This window comes from Phocoena phocoena, chromosome 14 (genome assembly GCF_963924675.1).
Source record: "Phocoena phocoena chromosome 14, mPhoPho1.1, whole genome shotgun sequence".
Classification (NCBI taxonomy): Eukaryota; Metazoa; Chordata; class Mammalia; order Artiodactyla; family Phocoenidae; genus Phocoena; species Phocoena phocoena.
Window position 1 is genome coordinate 74955775 of NC_089232.1, and position 27945 is coordinate 74983719.

Here is a 27945-nt window from a genome sequence, read left to right on the forward strand (position 1 = left end):
TGTTTGCTTTGACACTGTTTGAATTTATTATGACCAGCAAACTTTAAAATAACAATAAAGCCCATTTTCTAAGGAAGGGTTTGATGAATAAATAACTGAACGATTGAATGGATCAACAAGATGGGTAAATTAAGAGACCCTTTGGCAGGAAGTTGAAGCTCTCACTCCTAGCCTGTCTCCTCCCCAAAGAGGGCTCGTCTAGAGGACGGGAGGGTGGCCCAGACCCTCCCCCTCAGGCCAGGAGAAATGTGGGAAAATTGCCTTCTCATCAGAGGGCTCTCCACCATCTGCGGGTGCAGGACCACCACCCAGCGTTGGCGTTCACAGCCCTCCACGACCCCAGCCCACTGCACCTTCCCAGCATAAGCCCAGTGGTCTGGTTTCCAGTAAAACAAGGCACTTTCCAGCCCCTCCCACTTTGCTCACTCTGTGTCCTCTGCCTGGAGGGCCCTTCCCTTTCTGCTCTGCAGAGACAAGGCCTACTTGTCATTAGAAGCTCCCACCATCTCACGGGCCTCCTCTGAACTCACCTGGCCTCACTGCCTGGCTCCTATTGGGCCGAGGTCCTGAATAAGTGTCTGTCTGCCTGCATGTCCATGGAGTATAATTGCTTTACAATGGTGTGTTAGTTTCTGCTTTATAACAAACTGAATCAGTTATACATATACATATATCCCCATACCCCCTCCCTCTTGCATCTCCCTCCCACCCTCCCTATCCCACCCCTCTAGGTGTTCACAAAGCACCCAGCTCATCTCCCTGTGGTAAGTGGCTGCTTCCCACTAGCTATCTGTTTTACATTTGGTAGTGTATATAAGTCCATGCCACTCTCTCACTTCGTCCCAGGGAAGCTCAGAGTCTTAACCACTGGACCACCAGGGAAGTCCAAGGCATTATTGTTTAATAGATATGGAGTTTCATTTTGCGAAGATGAAAGAAGCTCTGTGCTGTAGACAGATGGCGATGGTTGCACGGCAATGTGAGTGTGCTTAATGGTGCTTCCACCGCAGGGGGCATGGGTTTGATCCCTGTTCAGGGAACTAACATCCTACATGCCGCACAGTACGGCCAAGAAAGGAAAACAAAATACAACAATAATGCCTCATTCTCCCCTCTCTCCAACCCCTGGCAGCCACTACTCTCTCCTCTGTCTATATGAGTCTGACTAACCCTAGGAACCCCATGTAAGTGGCATCACACAGAATTTGTCCTTTTGTGACTGGTTTATTTAACTGAGCAGAAAATCTTCCAGGTTCATCAGTGTTATGGCATGTACCAGATTTTCCTTCCCTTTTAGGGCTGAATAATATTCCATTGTACTTATATACCACCTTTTATTTATCCATACATCTGTCAGTGGGCACTTGGGTTGCTTCCACCTTTTGGCTATTGGGAATAATGCTGCCATGAACGTGGGTGTACAAATCTGTTCTAGTCCCTGCTTTTAATTCTTTTGGGTATATATCCGGAAGTGGAATTTCTAGATCATATGGTAATTCTATTTTTAATTTTCTGAGGAACATTATTATTTTTCTTTTTTAAAAATTTCTATTGCAGTATAGTTGATTTACAATGTTGTGTTAGTTTCTGCTGTACAGCAAAGTGAATCAGTTGTACATATACACGTATCCACTCTTTTTTAGATACTTTTCCCATATAGGTCATTACAGAGTATTGAGTAGAGTTCCCTGTGCTATACAGTAGGTCCTTATTAGTTATCTATTCCATATATAGTAGCGTGTATATGTCAATCGCAGTCTCCCAGTTTATCCCTCCTCACCCCTCTCCCCCTTTGGTAACCATAAGTTTGTTTTCTGCATCTGTGACTCTATTTCTGTTTTGTAAATAAGTTCATTTGTACCATTTTTTTAGATTCCACATATAAGGGAACCTTATTTTTTATTATCTGTTTGAAATGGTTCACAGTAAAACGATTAACGGTATTTTAAAATGCTTCATAATGGCAAGAAGTTACTCTGAAAACGCGTCGTCTGGAAGAATGCCCTTACATGCGTCTAATACTCTTTAAGAACTCGAAATATTTAGTGGATGTGGCATTGGCTCCCCCAAATCAAAGCCCCTAGCAGGTTAAGCTACACCCACACTGGTATTCAAGCTCCCCTTGCTAGTGCTGCCTTCATGAAGGCACGGGACACACTTCAGGTCACTGAGATGGGAAAATAAGTGTGTGTGTGGTGGGGAGTGAACTTCAGGAACTATTTCCTTACTCCTAAGAAAGACACTAGGAGAAGGTGGCCTTGGTCCTGGGCATGGCTGTAACGCTGCCATTCTGTCACCATCTTGAAGGTGGAGCCACAGAGGAGAAGGCAGAGCCGAAGGGTAGGAGGGGCTTAAGTTCCAGTGTTGTGGAGTTTTTGGCTGTTGAGTGGGTAATACAGGTATAGGTACATGCAATACATGTCCTATTATTCAAGCGACTTGAGTGGAAGCTATTAGTTGAGGTTGAAAGCATCTTCACTGATTGAGTAAATAACTTCTAATTTAAAAAATTAGATAAGTAATATATATATATTCTAATTATAAACACTTAATAATACTGAGAAAATTTTAAAGTTCTCCTTCACTTTCCCCATCTCATTTTCCTTCCCTAGACCTTTTTTACTATATACATATGCAGTCTTATGTTTACACACGTTTTTGTTTTAAGAAAATGTTGGCTATACTACATATAGATCATTCTTTACATCGCTTTTTTAACCTAAAAATAGGTTTTGAAAAATGTTCCATACCATTTTCTTAATTTAAAAAAGTGTTGTATAGTATTCCATGGTGTGGGAATACCCACATTTATTTCACTGTTCCTTTATCAGTGAACATTTAGACATGCCTCTTTGGGCACTGGTGAAAATACTTATGAAGAGTGAATTCACTGAAGCAGAATTCCTGAGTTAATGGATAAGTGCATTTTAAGTTTTGATAGATGTCATCTTGCCCAGAGAATGCTTGTGCCAATGTAGGTGCCTAATGCAACAAAGGGGCAGCCCCCGTGCCCAAGGTTCACCCTCCCCCCGCCCACACACACAGCTGCCGGCCTCTTCCTACCCTCTCTCCTCCAGCTGCCACCCCAGTGGCAACAGCAAGCCTTTCTCCCAGAAGGAAGCCCTGTGTGTACGTGGGAAAAATGACAGAAATGAGGGGCGGGGACACTGGCCCTGCCTTCCAGGAACTTCTTTTCTCTCATGGGAGAAGGAAGCAACACTGAAGGCAGTTAGTGACTCAACAGGGATGATATTAAAAATATTTAATACCCCCTATTAGGAACACAAATCAGGAGGAGGCCTAGCCTTAGTGCCTCCAGATGGGAGGCTACAGGCCCTCTGCTCAGCCAGACATTAACCCTTTAGTTGTTAGATCTATGAAGGTCTGGGGGAATCCCAAGGAAGGGGCTGATAAGAGTGCAGACAGGGTGGCCACAGCAGTGCATATGGGCTGACGTCCCTGTGGCATTCCAAGGGGTCACAGGGGATCTGAGGAGGCACATGTCCTGGCTACTATGGGACTCTGAGAGAGCTTCTGGGAGGAAGATTTTCTTGCAGAATTTGGGTTGGGAGGAGAAGCAAGCAGGCCAGGAATCAGCTGGGTCAAGGCAAGCCCTGACCCTCTACTTCCTTTCTCTGTTTAAGTGTCCTCCTTGAGTCCCCTTCTCTTCCTAATCTGCCCAGAGAAATATACATTGATCCGGGGCAAATTTACTCAGTTTGAAAGAAACAGTGAACTGGTCATTTTTATAATATAAAAAGACTCCATCAAATGCTCCCTGACCTCAATTTTCTTTATTTTGTGCATTAGAGAGAGGCAAGATTTCAAACGTACCTACTTTTCCTCCATATTGGGTTGAAAGGGCCAGAGAGCTGACTTCAGACCATGAGCCACCCCCTGGTGGACACACACATGGTCTTCTTTTTTTTTTTCATGGTCTTCTACCAAAAGGGCATTTTACCCCGGACCCCCTGGGCTCCTTGGAGGAGCCCTGCCTGGTGCCATGCTGTTGGACGATCCTTGAAACCGAGGCACTAAGAGACCCTGCATCAGGCCTCAAGAACCCGGATGAGGATCTGTCGTCCCTCATAGACAGATCCGGGGACACTGAGACCCCGTAAGGGAGAGCTGCCTGAGGTCAAACAAGTATGCAGGAGCAGAGGCAAAACCAGGGCTGAGTGCTGTGTGGGGGTGGGGGTGGGGCATCACTTTTTAGTGGCCTGATGGGAGGAGCGTCTAAGATGGGGGCGCAGGAGGTTGCTTAGCTCACCGCAAACCTGCAGGGTGGGTGGAGAAGAATCCAGGGGCCCACAGCCAACTGTCCCTACTTGCAAAACCCAGGACCCAGGAACGTTTAATCCGTTTAAAGAGAAACACGGGAGACTGCCCAAGAGGCCAAGACGCTTCAGGAGGCTTTCTGGTTCCTAGTTCCGGCCAACCGGGCGGGCCTTGTCCTCTGCCTGGGGAGGGCGGGTGGGGAAGACGCCATATTTGGTCTCCAGGTCCAAGGTCGTTTGGCACCATCTCTCCCACCTACCAGATTGCCGGCAGGGCTCTGCCGGTTCTTCCCCTTTTCTTTCCCTGCACTGGAAGCATGGAGTCTTAACAACTGGACCGCCAGGGAAGTCTCCCCCCACCCTTTTCTTTCGGGGCCTTTAGCAGTACACCCGCAGGTCTTCCATAGTCTTTTTGCACCGAGGTTCCAGATTGGTGATGGAAAGACTGAGGTCTGGGGCCTCTGCGGGAATCATGAAGGAGCAGAAACCTCAGTGGTGCTTCTCAGACCTGCAGGCCGGAGATCACCTGGACACAAAGCCGTTTATTTTTCCTTTTAGCTCGGAGGATGAAGAGAGAGGGCACTGTTTTCTACAGAGACACCGAAAAGTTCTTTCTTAATTCCCCACCTTGCCTCGGCAGGCGGAGGTGACCGGAGATTCTTAAATTTTTAAATTTTTTAACAGCCTCTCCTGAGCGTGTCCAGCTGTTTAAAGTAAGGCCCCGCGTTCCCAATACTGGCAGAAGGCGAGCGCATGTGGGAACCTGTGCTGGGGGGAGGGAGGGGGGGCGCTGACAGCCCCATCCGCAGCCAGGGAAGGGTCCATCCGTTTAAGGCCCCATCACCTCGGGGCCCCGCACAGCCTCGAAGTGTTCCTGCCCGGATCTGGGAGTCCCACGCACCTGGAGGGCGCTCGGTGTCCACTCCCAGAGGGCGCTGCAGACCGTCGCCCACAGTCGACAACCAACTGCCGCCCCTCCCGCCACTCTCCCAGGCAGAGCCTCAATACCCTGGGCCGGGGCGCAAAGGAGTGCGCTCGGCCCCCACCACCCGGGAACCTAGGAGCAGCTGAGCTGCAACGCCGGAACCACGGCCAGCTGGGAAGGTGGCTCCGGAGGTAGGCGAGGCTCTGCCCACGCACCGCAGGCCGGGGGCGGGGCGATCCTGAGGGGCCGGGCCACTCAGGGGGCGTGGTCTTAGGGGGTGGGGACTGGGGCTGGCCCCAGGACCTGGAGAGCTGGGGGTGGGGGGCTAGCTTTTGCAACGGCTAAGGGCCTGCGGCTTTATTATAAGGCGGAGCTCGGCGGGAGAGGTGCAGGCGGGAGCCGAGCTGAGCGGGGAGGAATACAGCCGTAGAAAGCGGATTGCAGCCGGCGGACCCCGCAGCCCTCGCCTAGGACAGCCAGCCGCGCGCTGGACATCGCTCGAAGGAGCTGCGCGCAGCGCAACCCGCGGAGCCGACCCGGAGCCCCGTGCAGTCTGGGCAGCGCAGCGCAGCCCTGACCCGCGCAGCTCGCCGCGCTCCAGCCGCCGGTCCGGGCAGCATGAGGCGCCCGGCGCTCTGGCTCTGGCTCTGCGCGCTGGCGCTGCGCCTGCAGCCGGCCCTCCCGGTGAGTGTGGCCCGGGGCCGGGCTGGGAAGCGGCGGGAAGCCGGGGTTGGCAGAGCCGCCCATGTCGGCGGCTGCACGTGGAGGGGGAGGGGAAGCGGGGACTTACCTTCTTCCCGCGCTAGCTCGGCGGGCCCCAGTACCCGGAGCCCCGAAATCAGGGCTCCCGCCCCAATTACCTCCGCCGTCGGGGGGCGCCGCACGGGTTCCGCTGCTCGGGGCGGAGACCCGGGGCCCGCGGCGCCCAGCGGAGCGGAACCTGCGCCGGGGCTCCGCGCTCAATTAGGTAAAACGGTTCCACAGGCGAAGGAGCCCGCCAGCCTGCGGCGGCGCCCGGGGTCGCCGGCTCCCACCCGGTCACCCCGGGCGCCGCGGCGCCGGCTCCCCCGCCTGTGACCCGGGAGGATGCGGTGATCGCGGCAACTACGCCCCGTCCGCGGACCCTAATTCAAACCAGACTCGCCGAGCCCCGGCTCCTGGCCCCTCGGGCGGAGGCAAGTTTGGGCGCAGCGGTGTCGGCGCTGGAGCAGGCGGGCGTGTTCGCTAAGGAGCCCCAGCCAGGGCTGCGAGGGGGACTGGGGCGGGCGGGCGGGCGGGCGGAGGCGGGGTCCTCGGCTGTCCGTTGGCTGCCCGAGACGAGCCGGGCCGAGCTGGTAGAAGGAGGTTCCGGGAAGTTGGCCCCGGAATGCTAGAGACCCGCAAGAACCCAACTTCTGGGCTGCTGAAGTTGTGCTGCCCGAGGAGGGACGCGAGCCGGCGCTGGGCACCGCCGCGGCGCGCGGGTAGCTTCCCCGAGAGTGGACCCGCGAATGGCTCTTCCCCTCCCCCGGCCTGGCTTTGTGCTGGAGCCGCGCCGAGGGAAGGCGGGTCCCTTGGCCCGCCCAGTGGAGCTGGAGGAAAAGGGGGACAAATGTGGAGCCCGAGGCTGGGGGGGAGGCCTTTGGGTAGGACTCCAGCATCCACCTTTGGGGAGGGGTGAGTCCCCTCTGAAGAGGGACCTGGCCGACAAAGAGCATCCCGAGGGTCCCCAGAAAGTGATCTCCCGCCTCAGCCGCAGTCCGCTGGCCCGCCTTCCCCAAAGGGGGCGCTTTGTTCTCGGACCCTGTAACCCTTTCCTGGGAACCGCCCCGCAGCGCCGTCCCTAATATGGGTTGGGACCTGGGCTGCCGCCAGGTGTCAGCCCTGGCCGCCGGGTGGTCATGTCCACCCCCGCCCCCCCCCAGTCCCCACACCCATTGCTAGAGTCCCGGGGTCCTCCGCGCGGGCCGGGTCGGCCATCCCCCGGGATGAAAAAGGGAGGTGCGGACCGAGGGGCTCTTCCCGTGCCGGAAGTGGCAGTCTCTGGCCAGCACATCTGGACGGCTCGACTTCCCTAGTTCTGGCAAAAGGAGGCACGTGGGAGGGGAAGGAGCGGCTGCCGGGCGTGGGTACTCCGGTCCTCCGCTTATAATGTATTATCTGGACAAGTCCCTCAGCAACGCCAACCCGCTGAAAGCGGGTCCCTCCGTAATAATAGTAGCTCCCAATTATTGAGAGCCTTGCGGTATTTTGCAGGGTCTGGCTCAGGTGAGGTGCTTTTCAGGCTGATCTGTGAAGTGCCCTCCTTGCTTCCCAGGTGACTGTTATGCTTGGAAACATTTTGGAGTCCAGGAAGGGGTCCCTAATGCCGCTTGAATTGCTGATGAGTTGGAGTGTTCATGTGGGGTGCCCTATCTGGGGGAGCCATGGGGAAGGACAGGATTTCTGAGCTGGGTCTCCATAGCACGCCTGGCTTTTAGGTCCAAGAAGTTGGCATCTGGCTTCCCCTTCACTCTTGAAGAGTATGGCTTCTGTGGCATTCAGACTGCACCTTGAACCAACAGTTAGTACTCTGGAGAAGAGGGTGAAGGTGTTTGGCTTACCTCCCTGGCCCACCTGGCCTTTCCCGGCTGCCGCACGCTCTCCAGGCACAAGATGGGGCCTTAGCAGCACTCCGCCTATTTCCAGCCAGAATCAGGAGTGCTGGTGGTGGTTCCTTTGCTTGCCTTAGGTGAGGCTGGCATTCCTGAGCGGGGATCCCAGAGCACCTTTTAACACGGGGAGGCAGATGGGATTAGAAATTTTCTGTGGGCCACGTTTCCCAGACTTTTTCTGTGTGCTGGGAAGAAGCAGATGCTGCATTTTTTTTTTCTACCCTAGAAAATGTGATACATTATGGAAAGGCAGGGCAGTTGAGTTTCAAGGGGGAAACGAGGAAGGGATGGAGGCTCATTAGAGCTGTGGTGGTAGGAGGGCTTCCTGGAGGGGGTGTTTGAGCTGAGCCTGAAAGCACTAAGCTTTGGGGTCAGACACTGGCTCAGAACTTAGGTCTTTGTTTGTTTGTTTATTAAGTTTAGCTTGTTTTCTCTTTCCCAGCCCTGTCCTCTCCCTTTTATAGTGGCTGTCCATATTTGGTTCAAAGTGGGGGCACAAAGTACCTTCCCAGAGCCCTCTTACTAAAAGAAATAAGGCAGTGGGATTTGCTGGAATAGGAGGTGTCCACTGGTTGCAGAAATCTGGCTTCTCCCAGGGTTCACTTTGGCCCCAGTGGGAAGCAGGTCAGAATCCCCTGGGGATCAGTGAGGTAGGGTATGATCCTGGGCACCTGACTTTGGACAAGGGAAGGCTGCTAGGGCAGGAGGTTGCTCAAAACCACTCCCAAGAGACGAGAACAGGTTTGTCTAAAAAGGTTTCCGCATGGTTGTGTGTGTGTGAGATTCCCATGGTCTTTTGTTTCTGCCACGCAAGAAAAATTGCTTGTTCTGGAAAGTTATTTGCTGTTTCCTCTCTTTCTCTCTTCTCTTTCTTGAAAGGCAGAAAATCCCTTTTTGCCTTAATTATGGGGGCTAGTAGAGACATTTCCCGACGGCCTGGCGGAGTGGGTGGGGCTGGGGGAGGCATTAACTTCCTCTGCCTGGGCTCGGAGCCTTCTGGAGGTGATGTCACTCCTGGCTTGAGCTCCACAGGGAGGGTGGGGCTGGTTTAAGTCTCTACCTGTGGCTCATAGTGGGTTCCAATAAAACCTCATTAACCCAGATTCGTGGGGAGAGAAATAAGAAAGGGAGGGAGAGGAGCCTGGAAAGAATTAATGAAAAGCTTGAATTTTGGAGTAGTTTATAGAGGAATCTTTTTTATTGCCGCAGAATTTTGGATTCTGAAGTCTCTTGAGAATGAGGTATCCTTGGTATCCAGGTTTTTTCAGAAAGTTAAGAATCCTTATTACCCTCAAAAATATTCTTACTTTGGGCGGGACTCTGAAATATTTATTTCCCTTCCTTTATTAACGAAAGACTGCTAAGCATAGTTAAACCTCTGGATGCCAGGGTCCTCATAGCTGTCACCATGTTAGGTTATGGCGTTTGTCTCCCGGGTTTATTGAGCTCTGAAGAGCACTTTGCCTCTGGCCTGGTGCCCTTCTGTTGGTGCACTTGGGATTCTGGTTTGCGTTTTTTCCTCTTCCATCCCTGTCTGATAGCAGCCAAAAGTGACATTTGTGGGCCTGAGTATAGCAAGCGGCTTTTCAGTTCAGTTCTAACTGGTACTTTTCTCCAGCAGTACTAAGAAGCTAGTCAGATTTGTTAGAATTATTTCTAAGACAAGAGTTTTCAGCGCTGAGTAAGGGTCTCACCTGTGAGCAATGACCTCTGTGGTGTCCTGATAGTACCTAGAATAACAGAGGCTGTCAAGGGAGGTGCTTATGGGCTCCCTAGGGGAACAGATGTCAGTGACCTCTGGAGCAAGCACCTGATGATGACCCCATGTTCCAAGTTCTTCCACCTGGCTGAAGTTGTAAATGACTTGTCAGTCATGGGTAGCCTGGACCCAGTAAGGCTAACTCCGTCTAAATCCTGGTTGGCAAGGGCCCTCATTCCTTTTTTTTTTTTTTTAATTAATTTAATTTCTTTATTTTTGGCTGCGTTGGGTCTTTGTTGCTGTGCGTGGGCTTTCTCTAGTTGTGGCGAGCGGTAGCTACTCTTCGTTGCAGTGCGCGGGCTTCTCATTGCAATGGCTTCTCTCGTTGTGGAACACGGGCTCTAGGCACGCAGGCTTCAGTAGTTGTGGCATGTGGGCTCAGTAGTTGTGGCTCGTGGGCTTTAGAGCGCAGGCTCAGTAGTTGTGGCACATGGGCTTAGTTGCTCCACAGCATGTGGGATCTTCCCGGACCCGGGCTCGAACCTGTGTCCCCTGCATTGGCAGGCGGATTCTCAACCACTGCGAAGGGCCCTCTTTCTTAGCTTGGGCCCTGTCTCTATTTTTCACACTGTGTCTTATTCGGGTGGCAGTGCACCCATACTGTTTGGCTGGCCAGAAACAGCTTTGGGTGAGGTGGAGCCCCCGGTATTGGGTCTCTGCTCCGCCACTAATGTACCACGTAGTCTCAGGCGAGTCACTTCACAGCCGAGTCTTGATGTCCTGTGTAAAGAGAACGTCATACCTGTTCTCCTTGTCCTGATTCTTTGATTTGCGTATTCATTTCATAATGAAGGTGTGAAAGTGTTTGGTAATGAAAACGCCAGAGGAAAGTTAGCTGTTAATAGAATTAGGATCACCTTTAACTGAGTGCCTGCTGTTGGGTGCTCGATGCTTTTCCTGCATCCCTATTTCATATTTACCCCAAACCTTTACCATGTATGTCATTGTACCCATTTTGTGGATGAGGCCTGCAGAGGTGAGCCCCTACAAGGGGCCGACGTGGGAGAACCAGGATTTGTACGTACGTGTGTGCGTATGTGTGTGGCGTGAAGAAATCGAAGGACTGGCAAGTCTCCCCCACAAACCCAGCATAGGAGACTGGCTGAAACCAGCAAGGTTTGCCCTTGTGCTTGTCCCCAGGGCAACAACCAACCTGCACTGACTTTCATCATGGACACTGGGGAGACATTTGTGGAATTAGTAGATCTTTTTTTAAGCCTCGAAGCCGGGCACCGTGGCCCCAGTGGGGCGACCAGAACCCAGGACTCGTGGCTCCTGTGCTGGGCTCACCTCCCGGCCCCTTCAATGCCAGGTCCCGCCGCCGCTTCAGGAGCAGCCCCATGAGGAATTGTCATTAAGTGCTGGAACCCTGGGATTTCTACAGAACAAACAATTTCCTGATTTCCTCCTTCTTTTCAACAACGAATTTTGGAGTCTTGGGTTGAAAGCCGCCCCTTGAGGGCCTGCGTAAGTGTGTCTAAGAGAGAGGGAAGGGGATTAACGGAGTCTGTGGAAAGAGGGCTTTAGGCGCCAGGATCCTGCACCCTGGAACAGATTCCGTGCGGTGTCATTTCCCTCTCAGCTGTTCGGCAGAGGTTGGGCGTGTATTCTGGAACCTCCCTCTGAACGGCCATGAGTGCCCTGGCGGTGCGGGGAGAGGGCAGGCGTGTGGGCATCCCCTCACCCCCGGAGGCACGACCCTGCACTCGGGGTCACTTCAGCAACTACGCAACTTCCAGCTCCAGGTGGATGTGGGGAGCCCCCTCCACTGCCCCCCAGAAGGGCTAGCTTTATCTGTGTGGTGTTACCACCTCTGCCTGTCCTTGGGATGCTGACATTGGGTGGGGAGTCAGCGCTAGAAAGTCCCCTGCATTTCCAGGTCCAAGGCAGGGGCACCTGGTCAGCTCCCTGGGGCTTGGTACCCTGCGGGGGAGCGGTGCAGAGGAGGGGTGGCACGGGCCAGAGTGGTCTAAGCTTTTTCTGGAAAGGGTCCTGCTGCCTGTCATGCCGTTGTGGGTTTGGGGAGCCAGGGGTTCTGGCAGGGCCTCAAGGCTGTGGAGGCGCTGGGCAGTCGTGGGGCTCGGGGCCGTCGGATCAGGAGGGGGAAGGTTTGAGGGTCTCTCTCCCGCGTTTATGGCTCTGTGGTGCTGCCTCATTATATGGAGAGGCTGCTCTGCCTCTGGCCTGCAGCCTTGGAAGAAACTCCCCTGCCCAGTGACTCACGTGAGGGTTGCAGCCCCACGAGAGGCCGTGTGTGCGTGCACACGCTGCATGGGTTGCAGCTATGACTGGGCTCTGCTTGGCCTGTCGATTTCCCCACTGGGCTTCCCCGCAGGTTAGGCTGCAGTCTGAGATTTTGGGAAACCTGGTCACCACCTGTCTGCCACTTCCTCCTCAGAAACCAGGAAGCTGTCTTCCTCCCTCCCTCCCTTTTTAACTGCAGCTCTTCCTCTATCCCGGGCTTTAGAAGAGTCTGCGGAAGTTATTCCTACAGACGAGGGTGGCTAGGACCCGTGTCCCGCCTAGTCTCGGTTTAATCCTCCGTGGTGTGACTTGGGCAGGTCCGCGCCCCTCTGCGTCTCAGTTCCCCTGTGCACTCAAGGGGCCCCCCTTACCTGCTTCAGCTCCAGCAGCCGTGTGGTTGCAAAGAGACCTTGTCCTGGGGAGGGTGAAGGTGGCACTGGGGGGACCTAGCGGGGGCTCAGAATCCTCCAACATTATTCCTCCGGGGACTCGAGGGGGCACTGCCTGCCTGAGGGCTCATCTGTGGGATGGGAGTCACGTCAGGCTGCTCTTGGAAGAGGTGGACTTAGGGCTCAGTATGGGAGCCAGAGGTGTATGGAGGCCCCTGGGCAAGGTCAGGCTGGGGGTGAGGGCCGGGGGATGTTCTCTGCACACGCCCAGGCCTCCTGGCCACCTGCCCCGGGTCCGCTCCTCCGCAGGGACGGAAGCCGCAGCGGGCAGGTTGTGGCAGTGGGGCAGGCAGGCGTGCTTATCGCTCCACTCATCAGCTGAATCGTGGTGCCAGGCCCACAGATCCTCCCCTGAGACTCATCCAACCAGCTTGTCCCTGAGCCCACTGTGTGTGAGGCAAGACTAGGGCTCGGGGGCCTGGCTTCCAGCCCGACCCTTTTTACCGCTGAGTGACGCTGGGCACGGGCCTCTCTTGGGCTCAGTGGGTCCACGTGTGAAATGGGAGTGCGGCTGAGAGGCAGAGGCGAGGTCACGCCTTTGGCTGTTGGTGACGTCTCGCGGCTGTGTCACAGGGCTGGTGGCGTCTGGGTGGGGCCTGCCTCTGCTCCTGCTGCCTCTGGAGAGTTCTGCCGCAAGCGTGGGGGGCTGGGAAGCCTACCTGGCTCGACCAGATCTAAAGCCCAGAGCCTGGCTGCCTGCCCTGCGCACAGCCCTGAGCAGGTGGGGAAGGGTCCACGCCTGGTCCAGGGCCGCGTGTAAGAGAGGGTGGCCATTACTGGGACCAGACAGCAGGGTCGGTCTGCGCAGACAGGCCAGGGGGGCAGTGACAACCAAAGGTCATCCAGCCTGAGAAAGGGTTCATCCCAGAGCCCCTCCCATCAGGAACTCAGGCCTAAGGCAGGGCATTTTCTGTGTTAGGGCGGGGGCCCCCCCGATGGAGGCAGCGGGAGTGGCGGAGACTACCAGTCCCCCTCTGGGACCCCTCTTGGGCTCCCTTCGTCTCCGGAGCAGTGCAGGGACTTGTCCCACCACGGGACGTTGAATTCACAACCTTTCCTGCTTGGGCTACCTGACGCTTCCTGTGGCCATGCTGGCCCTCGTTGGGTGCCTTCTGCCCCCAGCAGGCTTAGGTGACGGGGTTCTGGGGCCTGGCCCAGGGTGGGTGGGGCGTGGGGAGGTGGGGGGGAACTTCTGGAGGGCCGAGGTGGCTTGTCCACCCCAGCTCCTAGCCCGTGCTGGGCCCCGGGAGGCCTCAGGAGGACCTGAGGACTTGAACTGCTGTTCCCATGTCACGGCTCATGCCCTGGCCGCGTCTGACCTGTCTGGGGACTTGACTGTGTCAGTCCCTTGGCAGGGGCTCTTCTTTCCAGGAGCTCCTCAACACCCCTGCTGCCCACAACACTGTCCGGGGCCTTGGAGTCCCATCTCTGGGGAGTGTCCCGGATGGACATGTGGTCAGGTTTGGGCTTGCAAGGTGTTTTAGGAACCTCTGAGACTATAGTGGAGGCTGAGGTCACTCCAGCTTCTCCTGGAGAAAACCGCTGGGGGCCATACTGCTGTCCCTGGTGACCACACTCCTCCAGGATGCTGTGGGGGGAGGGCCTGGGCAGCACGACCTCCAGGCTGGCCAGGGCCTGCCGGGCTGGGAGAATGGGCCCGCTGGGGCTGAGCTGAGATCCTCGGGTGCGGCCCCTGCCTCTCCTCCCTGCCCCCCACAGGCACTGGGGAGCAGGGGACAGGGGTTGGAGGGTGAGCATAGGTGCAGAGTTTTCCTGGGGCAGGCCTGGTTGTTGTAAAGTTCTGGGAGGGCTCAGGCCAGGAAGTCGGCCCTGAGGTCTCCATGGTGACTCTGAAGGAGTGGCTGAGGCCACCTGGGTTCTGTGAGCTGTGTGAATAGCAGAAAGGCCCCAGCCTAACCCCCTCTCCCTTCCACCCCTCTGTGGGACAAGATCGTCCTTCCAGAGCCTCATCTAGGGGCTGGGCATCCAGTGGATGCCCTGGTCCAGCTCTCCTCCCAGGGTAGTGGCGGCAGCCCGAGCCTGGATGTCTGAGTCTGCCTGCCTGTGGAGTGGATTTGGGGCCCCGTCTGGGGTCCTGAAACCTTGGGCCTGGGCAGGCGAGGTGGGACCCAGAACGGGCAGGTCGGTCTGCCTTGGTTAGTCCCACCTGGGGCTGGTGCAGAGAGAGGTGCTGTGCGGAGGCCGGGAGAGCACAGGGCGTGGAGTCTGGCCAGCCCACATCATTACCAGGCTCCACCGCTTCCTCCCCAGAGCATCCTGGGCAGGTTTCGGCACCTGCCTCGAAGCTTCAGTTTCTTTACACGTATAATGGGATTTTTAAAGTCCTGCTTCGGAGGGCTTCTGAAAAGATCCTGAAATAACCTGTATGGTGTGATTGGGAGCCTCTTCCTTGTCTGGGCTCAGAGGAGCAAGTCTGGGAGAGCTTTGGGGCTGACGCTGCTTAGGGAGTCCCCTGGGGAGAGACCCCTGTGGCTGTGGCTGGGGGGAGGGGCACAGTCTGACCTGACCTGTGTAGTCGTTACTCAGTGTGAATGGCCAGCTGGTCTTACCCCAGGGTGCTGATGTCGCAGGACCTACAAACACGGCTTTGGCCCCTTCTCAGAAATACGAGCCTTCCCTGTCAGGCCGGGCTTTGCTCGCCTGAGCCTTTGCCAGAGGCCGGCTCCTGCCCCGAGGAGGTGTGGGCTAGGCTGGTAAGCAGTGGCAAGAGGCCCGGTGAAGCTAGATGCCGGGGCACCTTGGGGGGGGGTGGTCTCAGGCCAGCTGAGCAGGGCCCCCCCCTGGCTGTGGGGGACCCATGGTCTGTGCCCAGAACTGCAGACCGAGGGGTGCCCTGGAGTGGGAGCGGGGCTAGGCTGCAGGGTGGAGGGGGAGGGCCCCACCCCTGGGTCCTCCTTCCTTCTGCACTTTCTCCTGTGCCGCCTCCAGTGGAAATGATGGCTGTTTTCTCCCTGAGGGTCAGAGAGCCCGCAGTCCTCCCTGTGATGGGGTGGCTAACTGCATACCTGCTGGAGCAAGACTGCCTGGCCCCAGACCCCCTCTCTAAGCACTTCAGTGGCTGTGTGCCCTGGGACAGATGACTCGTCCCCTTTGCCTCAATCTTCTCATCTGTAAGATGGGTTTGCACTAGAATCTAAGGTTATCATGAGGTGTACATGAATTCATTCAGGTAAAGTGCCTAGACTAGTACCGGGCACGTAGTACTCAAGACGTATTAGCCGTGATTACTATTTTCCCCCCAAGACCTAATTCTGAGATTTCTATTGTTCAAGTGACCACCCTCCCCCCCTCCCCAGCCCAGGTCAGGTCCTTGGGTTTTTCCTTCCGCCCCATGACTGTCCTGAGTCCTGGGCAGGTGTTAGGGCTTCTTCCCCTTTCTGGGGTTTCTCTGAGTTCATAAGACTGGGGCTGCATCCATGGTCCTCCTTTTAACTGCCTTAGCACCTACTGTGTGCAGAGGCTGCCAGGGCCTGGGAACTCAGTGCCGGGCATTTGAAGCTGTGCGAACCTTCTAGCCATCAGGAAGCCACTGGAGGAGGGCAGCCTGACAGTGAAGGGGCCCAGGCTGCTTTGCTTCTTATTGGCGGGGGTCCCACCAGTAATCTGGGAATCCAGCCTATTCAGATCTGGCCTTCACAGGAAATTCTGCCTTCCATCACTCAGGCCGGAAAGTACCAGCTCTGCTCTGCCACTGGACCCCTTCAAGGACACTCTGACCTTTCTTTGTCTTTGTCTGGGCTCCAGCAGCCTCAGTGCCTACTTGGTCTGAATCGTACTTTATCCCAGAGGCAGGTTCCCAGACTAGCCCATTATTCTTCTGGACGTGGGAGGAGAAGCCATGTACACCTGTGGCTTAAGCAGGAGCAAAGGGAATTTCGTCATTCTTTCTTGGGTATGGGGTTGGCTGGCAGCCACATTGTGACACAGGTTAAAAAATTTGCTCTTGGCATCTTTCAGCCTCCTTTTAGCAATCCTTTCCCATCTTCCAAAACCCCTACCCAACCCCAGTGCCCCAGTTCCAAAACTACCCGTCCCCCATAGAGCTAGTTTCTGCTCTAGTGTGAGTGACTAGCACCCCTTAGCCCTCCCAGCGGCATTTTCATCTTAAAAGGGATACTCTGTAACTGCACGGACACTGCTGGGGAGATCTGGAGGATAAAGTTCTCCCCCTCCCTCCACATACATACAGCTGGCGCCCTGACCAGCGGCTGCAGGTGTGTCAAAAGCTGCAAGTTTCTGCCTCCTTGAAACTTGAAGACACTTTATTTAGCCAGATCAGGGGGAGGATGTCTCTAGAAGCCCATATGGCAGACGTGTCAGGCCCCCAAGCCAGGCGGAGTTTGGGGATTAATCAGCTAGAGAGCAGCTCCAGGGGCCCTCATGGGGTCCGACTCGGGGATCCTGCCTGAGCTTCTGGCCTTAGCTGTCTCGTTGGGACAGCCAGGGCTGGGGTTGGGGAGAGGCTCTGGGGGCTTTGGCTGCTCGTTCTGTCCCCGCGGGTTGACAGTTGCCATCTCCAGAGGCACTTTGATGTGGGACATCTCCAGCAGCCTGCCGAGGCCATCATGCCCTTGGGAAGCGGGGAGCGGTGACCCCGAGTCACTGTGATCAAGTACCCCTCCCCCCACTTGCCATTGAGGGTCCTCCCCCCGCTGAGTGCCATGTTGGTGGTCGGCTGCCCCTCCAGGGCGGGCCTTGAGTCACCACCCACAGACTCGGGACTCGGATCCCCCTTGCGACCTCTTGGCCAAGCCCCTGTGGTGCACTGAGGCAAGGTCTCTTCAAGGTCATCCAGTAAGTTGGAAATAGAGCCCAGGTTTTCCAGTACCAGGTCTGGTCACTCTACCCTGGCCAGCCCTTGTCTGGCTCCCAGGACAGTGCTGGGCACAGAGGCTGGCTGGGCCGGGCCAGGCAGCCTTGCTCAACGCCCAAGTGGAATCCTACCCTGCCCGGCCCAGGTTCTGGCAGGTGGGGAAAAGCAGAGGAACTGGTCTTCCAGCTCCTGGCCTCACACCCAGCCCTCAGCTGGGCCTGTTCTAAGACGAGCCTCGGCACGCGGACAGTGAGGCAGGCGCCAGCTCTCCGGAGGGGTGGGTACGGGGGTGCTGGTGGCAGCTCTCACCTGGCTTGGGCATCGGGGCTGGAGCTGGCTGCCAGGATCCCCCCTCCTTCAACACAAGCCTGACCCCTGGAGTACTCCAAGGGAGAAAGGCTCCATGACCTTGACCTCGGGTTTCCCTTGTGAAAGCCCTGACGTGCAGTGCCCTGGGAAATGCTACTGCAAAGGGTCTTTAAGCCAAGTGTGGATGGCGCCCTGCACCCTTGCCCTGTCCTGGAATCCCCCAGAGCAGTGAAGTCTGTCTCGTAGGGGCAGGGTGGGAACAGCTGAGGTGGGGTTGTGTGTGTGTATGGGGGGAAGGGTGCATGCCCAGGAGGTCCCCTGAAAGGTCTTCCTCCTCAGGGGGACCTGCGGGTGCCCTCACCGATGCACGTTCTCAAGGTGAGGGCAGAAGAAGCCCCCTCTTCCCTGCCTGTCTGTTCCCGGGCCCCTCCCGCCTTGAGCTGTACCCATCACCCCTCTGCAGGTCCCAGCCTGACTTAGTTCTTGGTGAGCTGATAAATGATCATGCCTGTCAGGCCAGGAAATGCTGATGCTGCCCCGAGGCACCAGTGGGGCCCCTCCCTCCTGGAAGTAGAGGGGGTGGGGGGAAGATTTCAGGGTCTTGAGGCCAAAGCCGGGAGATCCGGGCCTCCTCAGTGGCCTCGGCAGGCCTCCCTGGCAGCTCCCAAGTGAGGAAAGCGGTGTTCAAGAGGAAGTGATTTCTCTGCCACCACCGTGATCTCCTGGGCTAGGGGGAGCCCAGCGTCTTCCTGGGCCCTGGGCTGCGGTCCTGCCCTCCCACCCACCCCGCCATGGCCGTCGGTGGCCAGTTTATCACCCCCACGCCACTCTGGCCTCACTGGTAAGGAATTGGGGCCGCAGGGCCCAGCCTAGCCTGTCAGAACCCTGAGAGGGTTTAGGGATCTTCAGCCAAGCCCCTTGTGTTGTCCAGGCGGGAACCAGGTCCAGTGAGAGGCAGGTCCCCCAGCAAGGGAACAGTAGAGCAGGACCTCCGCCTGGGGTGGCCCCCCCCGGTCAGGGCTCTCTTCCCCCGGCATCCTTAGCTCTGGTCCCTTCCCGGAGACCCTTGATCCAGGATGTTTTGGCCCGCTTGGCCCCTCAGGTCCGTGCTTAGGCCGTGTTAGCAAGGGCTGAGGGAGGGAGTGCAAATGATACCCCGGAGGAGGGAAAGCAAGAGTCACAAACGCTACCCTGCTGCTGGGCACCAGGGCGTTTGGTGGGCCACGGGAGGGGGTTGGGTATTTGTAACATTCTCTTCCCCCGCCACCCCTAGGCGGGCAGGTACCCCAGGCCGATGGCACCGAGGCTCTGCAGCTCCCCATCCCCTCTCAGCTCCTTGGCCTCGTTGGTGGTGCCCCCCACCCCCCACCCCAGAGAGGGCATCAGCGGCTCTGCACGGCTGCCGTTGGTTTCAGCCTGGTCACTGCATCAGGCCAGCTGACGGGATGAGAATTGCCCGGAGAATCGAGGAGGTCCTGCTCGGCCCCGGGCAGGCAGGATGGAGGCTCAGCTCAGCTTCAGGACAGTCGAGTGTTGCTTTTCTTTGTTTCCTGTTTCTAGCACTACTGGGAGTTGAGGGGTTCTCCCAGCTCTGCAGCGAGGCCTCTTCCTCAGACCGGGCAGGCGCCACAGTGTACTGACTAGAGAATGGATGTATCAGAAATGTAGAGAGAATGTTCTGGAACTTTCTCGGATCACTTTGTCCCTAGGGCTTGTTTTCGGGGCTACTCGGTACCTCTTCTTTGAACACTGGACCTGAGTGGGGCTGGCGGGGGGGGGGGGGTGTCTTGCCTCCCCCAGCCCCCAGGCCACTCTGGGTGAGGCCTTCTCCTGTCCAGACTATCGTTCTCCACGTGCAGTCTGCAGACCACCTACAGGATATGGAGTTTGCAACATGCAGAGTCCAAGGCCTTTGCCCCAAACCCACTGAATCAGCCTCGGGGATGGAGTTTGGAAGACTTCATCTCCAACAGTCTCCTGGTGACGCTTAGGGACCCCAAAGAAGAGAGCCCCTGGCCTGGAGGCAGGTGATGGTGTGAATGTCACCTTGGCCAGTTTGGCATCTTGATACACAGGTCAGGGGCAAAGGCTGAGGTTCTGTAGCCCAGGCACCTCAGCCCCCGAGAGTTGTGTGGGGTTGGGGGAATCAGCTCTTTTCCCTTAGACCCGTAGATCTGACCAGGAAACTGAGGGGGGTAAAAAAGATTTTTAAAAACCATGAATCTCATTTAAGCCTCCCGAGGATACCTGCTGTTGGGTGGGATTTTGGTGGGATGGGAACGAGGGGTGTTTATCCTGGTGTGATTGTGTGGCCCGCCTGCCTTTAGATTCCTCAGCCTGGGCTCATGGAACAAAGTGGGCCCCTACCCTCCACCTGCTGCCTTCAGCCCCAGCACGGGCACCAAGGCTGGCTCCTTTCACAGGGAAAGGCTGTGACCTGGGCACTGTGACGAGGGGCAGCTCTTTATCCTTGTGGATTCAGTGACTGAGCTCCCACCATGGCAGCCAGGGCTTCTATCGCCACACCCAAGCCTTACAACCAACAGATACCTAAACCTCCCATTCCCACTTTGCTGTGGAGGCTGCCACACCAGTGAGGCCCCAGTGTCGCCGAAGTTGTGACTCAGGGCCGAGCGTTGTCCTAACCTCTCCGGGGTCTGGCTAGAGGCTTCATCTGCCGGCCCTAGCGTCCCCAGTGGGGTGACCCTCTGTACCCCATCCTGTGCAGCTCCCCCTTCCAGAAGCATCCTGGAGTGGGAGCTATACCTGGGAGCTCACCAAGGCCAAGACGAGACCGTTTCTTACCCTCTCTTCTCCCCGAAACCCTTGGATGACGGCCCCTGAGCTTTGAAGACCGTTTCTTACCCTCTTTACTGTCGAAGAACCTTGCGTGATATTGTACTTAGGCATGTGACCTCAGTAATGCCTTTTTTTTTTTTAATTTATTTATTTGGTCGTGCCAGGTCTTAGTTGTGTCAGGTGGTCTCCTTAGTTGTGGCATGTGAACTGCTAGTTGCGACATGCATGTGGGATCTAGTTCCCTGACCAGAGATCGATCCTGGGCCCCCTGCATTGGAAGCGTGGACTGTTAACCACTTCGCCACCAGGGAAGTCCCTTCAGTAATGCTTTTTAAAGGATTTGTGTTTATCCATCACTTAGATCAAGCAGTGGGTAACACATCAGTGATTCAGGGTGTGGGTTTGAAACCAGAGGTCTTTGGATCCGATGGCTGCGGGTTGATGGGGTGCTGGGGTCAGGGGTCAGACAGGCAACCTCTTCAGTCAGCCTGGAGTTAGAAGGCCTTCACCTGAACATCTCTGAGATGCCCACTTGGTATCCTGACTTGTGACCCTCCCAAGGAACTTTCATGCTCATGCCTAAGGTGTCTTGGAGGGATGCTGCAACACAGCCCCAGGCCCCCTGGGCCAGCCTGGGCAGAGGTCTGCTCAGATGGAGGTGGCCCTCCTATGGCCAGTGTGGGGTGAGAGATGGCAGGAGTGGGCTTGAGGCTGCCTTCTTGAAGCTTTCTCTGCCAGCCCTCTGCCCACAGACTACCAACACACTCTTGGGGATGGCTGACAACCTGGTGATGGAGACCCTTAGCCCCTGGTAGCCCTGACCCTGCTTGTCCATGCCATCCTGTCTCCACCTCTGAAGCTGGGCTGGCATCTTGGTCTCCCCTGCTGGCAGGGGTCAGGAACTCTTTTTTTTTTTAATGGTTTGCCTTTTTAAAAAATTTATTTTATTTATTTATTTAGGGCTTCATTTGGTCTTCGTTGCTGTGCGTGGGCCTTTCTCGAGTTGCGCTGAGTGGGGGCCACCCTTCGTTGTGGTGCGTGGGTGGCTTCTCGTTGTAGAGCACGGGCTCTAGGCGCACAGGCTTCGGTAGTTGTGGCTTGCAGGCTCTAGAGCACAGACTCAGTAGTTGTGGTGCACGGGCTTAGTTGCTCCACGGCATATGGGATCTTCCCAGTCCGGGGCTCGAACCCATGTCCCCTGCATTGGCAGGCGTATTCTTAACCACCAGGGAAGCCCAGGAACTCTTACTTGGTGAGGATGACATGCTCATCCCATGGCTCCTGGGGCCTGTGGCGCATTGAGGAGATTTAGGCAAGTTTCCCTTAAAACAGCTGGACCATCAGGGAAGGTGGTCCTTCGGGGCAGGGGAGGGAGAGAAATGGCAGGTGAAGGGAGCAAACACTGCCTGCAAGTCTGCAGATACTGCCCGGTGACCACTGGCAAGACCCTCACCCTTATCTCTGGGAGATGCTGATCTCAGCCCTGCCTGCCTCAAATCAAAGGATAATGGTAGGAAAGGGATGGAAAATGCTTCCAGTGTCAGAGAAGGCCTCCCTCCTCTCACACTCCCTTTCCTGCTCCGCCAGACCCCTGAGCCCAGGTCCTCTCTCGGGGTGTCCTCCTCACACCACCCCAGGTGTGGCCCAGAGACCAGTGTGGCTGAGATGAGATGGGCTGGCCGTTCCTCTCGTGTTCCTTGTCCCCCAGCCTCCACGTGTCTGCCCCCCGACCTGAGCGAAAGATGCCGGCAAAACCGGGGAGGCCCAGGCTCTCACCTACACAGAGAGGCCCCAACAGGTTAGCAGTTTTTCAGGAGAAGGGCTTCTCTCAGGACTAGGTAAGTAAGACTTTGGATCTGCCCAGTCCCTGAAAACAATTTGGGACAATTTGGCTTTGGCCTTTCAGGCCCTGGGCTTCCAGGATCTGTGCTGTGTGTGGGAAGGACCAACTTGGCCTTTGCCTTGAGCAGACCAAAGGTGTGAACATCCAGACCCCCTCATATGGCTTTTGATTTGTTGTACAAAAAACTGATTTTCCTGGGCCTTACAGAGGTTAAAGGGCCCCATTAAAGGTACAGCTGGCTCGCCTTTGTCTTCCCAGGCTGTTTGAAGTGGGTTCCAAACTGGGCCAACCCACCCCTGGCATCCCTGAGTTGTGGCCAGTGTGGTCTCAGAACAGTGTCAGAGGCTGTGCCGAGGAGAGCCCCATATGGGGCCTTGGAGGCGGCTGACCACAGGCTCTTAGCACAGCAGGCCTGCTGGTGAAACCGGAAGTCTCACCCCAAACTCCAGAGTCAGCTGGCACCTGGTGAGCCAAGTTCAACCTCAGCAGTTTCCGCTAACTTCCTCCCTGGAGGGCTGAGGCTGTCACTGGAGGTTCAAGCTGGAGGTCTGGGAGATCACTACAGCCTATCCCCTGGGTGGAGAGCCAGCCCCAAAGGGGAGAGGCTGCCCTGAGGCCTGGGAGCTGGTTTCAGGGGAGAAAGTGTTTGCTTAAGAGCTTGTTGTATAAACAAGATTGAGATAAGATGAGGGAACAAATTGTTTTCAGGGACTGGGCAGATTCAAAGTCTTACCTAGTCCTGAGAGAAGCCCTTCTCTTGGGAAACTGCTAACCTGTTGGGGCCTCTCTGTGTAGGTGAGAGGCTGGGCCTCCCCGGTTTTTCCTGCATTTTGGGAGGTGCCTCCAAGGTGGACGGGGTCCTGGTGCATTGTGTTCTCTGCAGAACTCAGTGCCCCCGTCTGTGAAACAGGGCCTGGGCCCGGGGACCCTGGCTTCTGCTTCACAGTGTACGGCCGAGGCTGGTATGGCTGCGGCCCTGGCCCCCTGCTCCAGGTCCAGCTTTCTGTCCAAGGCTGGGAATTGGAGCACTGCCGCCTAGGGTCTCCTCCAGAGCTGTGAGGGTGTTGGGCGAAGTGAAGGAGGGTCTTGATGAGTGTGGGTGGGGCGTGTCCCCTGAATGCTTGTCCCCCTCAAGCTGCCCTCTTGGGAGCATCTGCTGTGGGCCTGGGGCAGGGGTATGTTAGGGTGTGGGTACCCACTCTGCGCCTGCCTGGGGGACAGTGTTCTTTGTTACTGGACGGGGTAAGCTTTGGGGAGGCGAGGGTCAGCATCCACCGAAGCTCCGTGGAGGCAGGACAGGTGTTTGAAGTGCCACCTGGGGACAGTACAGACAGGATGTGGCCTGAGGCGCAGGTGGAGGCCAGGGACTATGACTGTGCATTGTGGATGGGCCGTGGCAGCTCTTACAGGCCCTGCTGCGGCCAAAACTTTTCTCTTGGGGTGCGGGGGGCCAGTGGAGAGGGGAGGAGGTATAGTGTGGGTTTTGTACTTTCAAAGGAAGCTCAGTGATATTTCTAGCCTCACGGTTTCTACACGTTCCTGAAGCTTCCCTCTGACCTGGGCCCTTGGATGGAGCCTCCACCTGATCCAGCTCTGCCTCAGGAGGCCAAAGGTCTTGCCTGTCCCTCCCTGCCCTGCTGCACTCAAGAGGGAGGCCCCGTGGCCCATGGCCAGGACCTGGCGAGGCCTCTTGGGCTGAGGAGGCCCATTCCCTGGAGCCCAGCCTTGGGCAGGGCCTGCCCTCTGACAAGCCTGCACAGAGCTGCCCGTAAACTGGCTCCCTTCTGCCCCCTCTTCTGAAACCCTACCAACCTCCACCCCACCTCCTCCTAGACAGGCCCCAGGATCCTCTTCCTCAGGCTGAGTGGCTCTTAATTCCCCAACTTAGAGCAGCCACCACTGGTGGTGGGACCCTTACTGCGAACCAGGCTCTATTAGGTTCTTTTCATGCATAACCTCTTTAAACTTCTGCAACAGTCCCGGGATGTAGATATTACTGCCGTCCCCATTTTACAGATGGGAAGACTGAGGTCGTGGGAGGTTTAATGATGTCCTCAGGGCCATGCAGCTAGTAAGTGGCAGAGGTCAGGGGGGCTTGCAGAGCCCATGTGCTCTGAGCTATACTGTCCTGCTTCTCCATTCGTTCTTTGTTCTGGCCCTTGACGTTGGGACTGCAGCACAGGGTCATTTGGGTCAAAGTCTTGTTGCTGAGCACGATACTTATGGCTACTCTTCCTGCCACCTGGCTGCTGGGTCCTCCCTTCCCCATCTGCTGTCCTGGAGTCAGTGTTAGGGGTGGGGGTGGTTCCCCGCGCAGGCCAGCTCGGCTGTGTGTGGTGTGTCCTGCCTCCGCCTGGTCCCACTCCCTGGCCCTGCTGGCGCAGCCCCTGCTTCAGGGCCTGGGTACGTGTTTGCAGTCCAGCACCTGCAGCCTCTTAGGCTCGGCCAGGCAGGCAGTGTTCCTGGGGCCGCTCTTCGCACACAGGGCCCATCCCGGGCTCACAGACCGTTTGCCTCCTTAGTGCAGGGTCCCTTCTAGATAAGCCTCATCTATCCCCAGGCTGATGGATGTCCTGTCCTTCCTTCCCCAAGTGGGTCTGGACCCAGTTTTTCCAGTGGATGAGAAAACAGGCTGAGTGTGGGAAGGGGCATTGTGGCCAGGCCTGCCTCAGCACAGACCACTCCCCCGGGCTCATCCCTGCCCCTCCCCGCCACGGGGCCCTCGGTGTCCGCACCCTGGTGCTCAGCAGGCCTGGAGGCGGCCTCCCTGGAGCCAGGTGGTTGTGATGTTGTTCCGGGGGGCCCTTGAAAGCCCCACTCTTGGACCCTGAAGCTCCCTGGTCAGTGGCCCCCGGGACCTGATCCTCAGTGTAGGGTGGGCTTTGGTCCCAGGGGGGCCACAGTCTCTGTTCCTACCAATGGTGTTGTCTGTCTGCTCCTCTGAGAGGTCTGGGGCGCCCTGAGCAGACTGAGCTTCTAGGGGGTGTGTGCGTGTTGGCGGGGAAACGAGGGGCAGCCCGGAGCCGAGGGCTTCCTTCCTGTGCTGTGTGTAGTGGTGTGTGTGTTTTGGGAGCAGGGGGGTGCATGATTTACCCAGCTACCTAGGATGGGGACCCCACAATAGCAGGGCCCAAGCCAAACCTCCACTCATATCCTTTTCTGTTCATTTTCCAGCAAACTGTGGCTGTAAACGTGCCCCCCGAAGATCAGGATGGCTCTGGAGATGACTCCGACAGCTTCTCTGGCTCGGGCGCAGGTGAATGGGCTGGGGGTGGCGGTCAGACAGCCCCCCCTAGCTGGGCCAGAAGGGTGATGCTAGGGAAGAGAATGGGGACCGTGCTGCAAGGAGAAAACATGTGTGGGTTGAGGTGGGAAGGGTGTGGATTCCACGAGGTCCTGGGGGCTGCCTGCTGCAGACAGACTTGGGCTCGTGTTCTTTTTAACTCACTGGGCAATCTTTGGAAGGTGATTTGACTTCTCCAAGCCTCTATTTCCTCATCTGTACAATGGGAATAACATCTTGACTTCATAAAGCTGTTGGGAGCTAGTGGGGTATAAATGTGCCTTTATCTTCCCTGTTTCCCCTTTCCCTGGGGGAATGAAATCCTTGAGCCTAGAGGTGGTCAGGGAGGCTCTCTGAGGAGGTGCTCTTGAACTAGACCTCAGAAGAGGGCTACAGTCATCCCCGGGGAAAGTGGCCTAGGCAGGGGCCCAGGAGCTAGGACGTAAGACACAGGCCTCTGTACTTGGGAGGCTGGGGAGAGGGCAGGTGGATCAGGGAGGGGGCCAGAGGTGTGTGTACGGGGATATGGCGTTCGGCCCCTAAGGATGCCCCCACCCCCCAGGGAGCGGGCTTCGGCGGTCGCAGGAAAGATCCCTTCCCAGATGGCTCCAGAGACCAGGCTGTCCCCAGGCACATGCAGCAGAAAAGGGCAGCTTTGCTGGTTCATTTTCCGAAGTTGAGTTTCGCCTTAGCTAGCTCTGCCCCAGGAAACAGCCTCTCACGGGAGGCAGGGTTTGCTGTGCTGGCCTGGAAGTCAAAGCCTCGGGTCCTCGGCCAGGCCTTCCTCGTGGCCTGAGCTTGGCTGGCCTTGATGTTCAGGGGTCTACCTCACCCCACACGCTGTGCTTCTGGCCCTGCAGGCGCTCTGCCAGATCTCACCTTGTCACAGCAGACCCCCTCCACCTGGAAGGACAAGGGGCTCCTGACGGCCACGCCCACGGCTCCAGAGCCCAGCCGCCCGGATACCACGGTCACCTCTACCTCCATCCTGCCGACTGGAGAGCAGCCTGAGGAGGGGGGGCTGGTGCTCCTAGGAGAGCTGGAACCTGGCCTCACCGCCCAAGAGAAGGAGGCCACCCACCCACCCAGTGGGACCACGCTGTACCCAACCACCCACCGGGCATCGACAGCCAGAGCTACCGTGGCCCAGGGGCCTGCCACCTCCCATCCCCACAGGGGCGTGCAGCCTGACCACCACGAGACCTCAGCTCCCACAGGTCACGGTCAGCTCGAGCCTCAGGCTCCCGGCGTGGAGGATGGAGCCTCTGCTACCACCGAGAAGGCTACTGAGGATGAAGCCCCCACCCAGCTCCCAGAAGGAGAGGGCTCTGGCGAGCAGGTGGGTGTCGGCCCGCTGTCGTCCTCTGCATTTCCAGGGATGCCGGGTGGCCAGTGGGTAGGGTGGCCCTTAGTGCCTGGTGGGGCACAGTGCACTGGGTGGGGGGCACTGGCCTGGACACGCGACACACCCAACCCCCTACACCCTGTGAGCACATCGTAATCACCTCAGTGAAGGCAGTGTCCCGAGGTCCCATCCTCTCCCACCCCCAGGGCTGAGCCCAGGGCGGGACAGACTAAGTACGAGACCAGTGCAAGAGAGCCCTTCAGGATCCCCGAAGAGAGGGCTTCCTAAAGCGCACGCCTCTGCGGCGAGTGTGAAAGTTCCACCAGGTCTTATTTTTTGTCTTATAGCATCGTGGTAATGTTACACTTTGCACTAAAATGAGCCTGTTTATTTTCACATAAAAACGTGGGCTTTATATCACTTGATGGGATACCTTTGCCACAGTCCAGTAGGGTCCAGTGTGATGTGGCGAGAGGGGCCTGGGTTGGGGTGTGTCTGAGCTGATGGCAGAGGTGACCGGGGAAGCTGGGAGCGGACCTGGACGGAGCCTTCGTTGTGGTCGCCCAAACCTGATCCCATACCTGCCCTCCCCTAGGACTTCACCTTTGACGTGTCGGCGGAGAACTCAGCCGGGGCCACTGTGGAACCTGGCCAGCGGAATGTGCCCCCAGGGGATCCCGGGGCCACGGGGGCCTCGCAGGGCTTCCTGGACAGGAAGGAAGTGCTGGGAGGTGAGTTTTCTCTCTGGTGGGTAGGATGGGGGGTGGGGGGCTGTCTTTAGCTCTGGCGGGGCCACCACTCAGCCCAAGGAGCAGCCGAGCTCAACTGGCCTCTGTCCTCCCCACCCGCCCCAGGGGTCATTGCCGGAGGCCTCGTGGGACTCATCTTTGCTGTGTGCCTGGTGGGTTTCATGCTGTACCGGATGAAGAAGAAGGACGAGGGTAGCTACTCCTTGGAGGAGCCGAAGCAAGCCAATGGCGGGGCCTACCAGAAGCCCAGCAAACAGGAGGAGTTCTACGCCTGATGGGGGGGGTGCCCCTCCCCTCCCCCTGCCACTCGCTAGGCCCCCACTTGCCTTTTCTGTGAAGAACTGCAGACCCTGCCCTCCTCCACCGCGCCACCTTCCTGGCGCACCCAGCCCCGCCGGCAGCCCCCTCCCCGCGGAGTCCTGGGCGTGCCGGGGAGAGGGCTCATCTCCGCTTCTCTGACTTCTGCCTGGAGACTTGGGCACAAGGGCTTTCTCGC

General features: G+C 57.0%; 1 protein-coding gene across 1 annotated transcript; it reads left to right on the forward strand.

Annotated features, from left to right (window-relative positions):
* Positions 1-5820: 5820 nt before the first annotated feature.
* On the forward strand, positions 5821-27724 carry SDC1 (syndecan 1). Its single transcript, XM_065891434.1, has 5 exons — positions 5821-5886; positions 25247-25328; positions 26216-26694; positions 27296-27431; positions 27555-27724. Exons 1-5 carry the CDS (start codon positions 5821-5823, stop codon positions 27722-27724), a joined length of 933 nt encoding a protein of 310 aa, XP_065747506.1.
* The last annotated feature ends 221 nt before the right edge of the window (positions 27725-27945 follow it).

Bases quoted from the DNA above. Each gene is read 5' to 3' on its own strand.
- SDC1 (XM_065891434.1), top strand. From the start codon at position 5,821: ATGAGGCGCCCGGCGCTCTGGCTCTGGCTCTGCGCGCTGGCGCTGCGC. The intron at 25,329-26,215 runs GTGAATGGGCTG...CTGGCCCTGCAG, and splicing joins CTTCTCTGGCTCGGGCGCAG to GCGCTCTGCCAGATCTCACC. The intron at 27,432-27,554 runs GTGAGTTTTCTC...CACCCGCCCCAG, and splicing joins CAGGAAGGAAGTGCTGGGAG to GGGTCATTGCCGGAGGCCTC.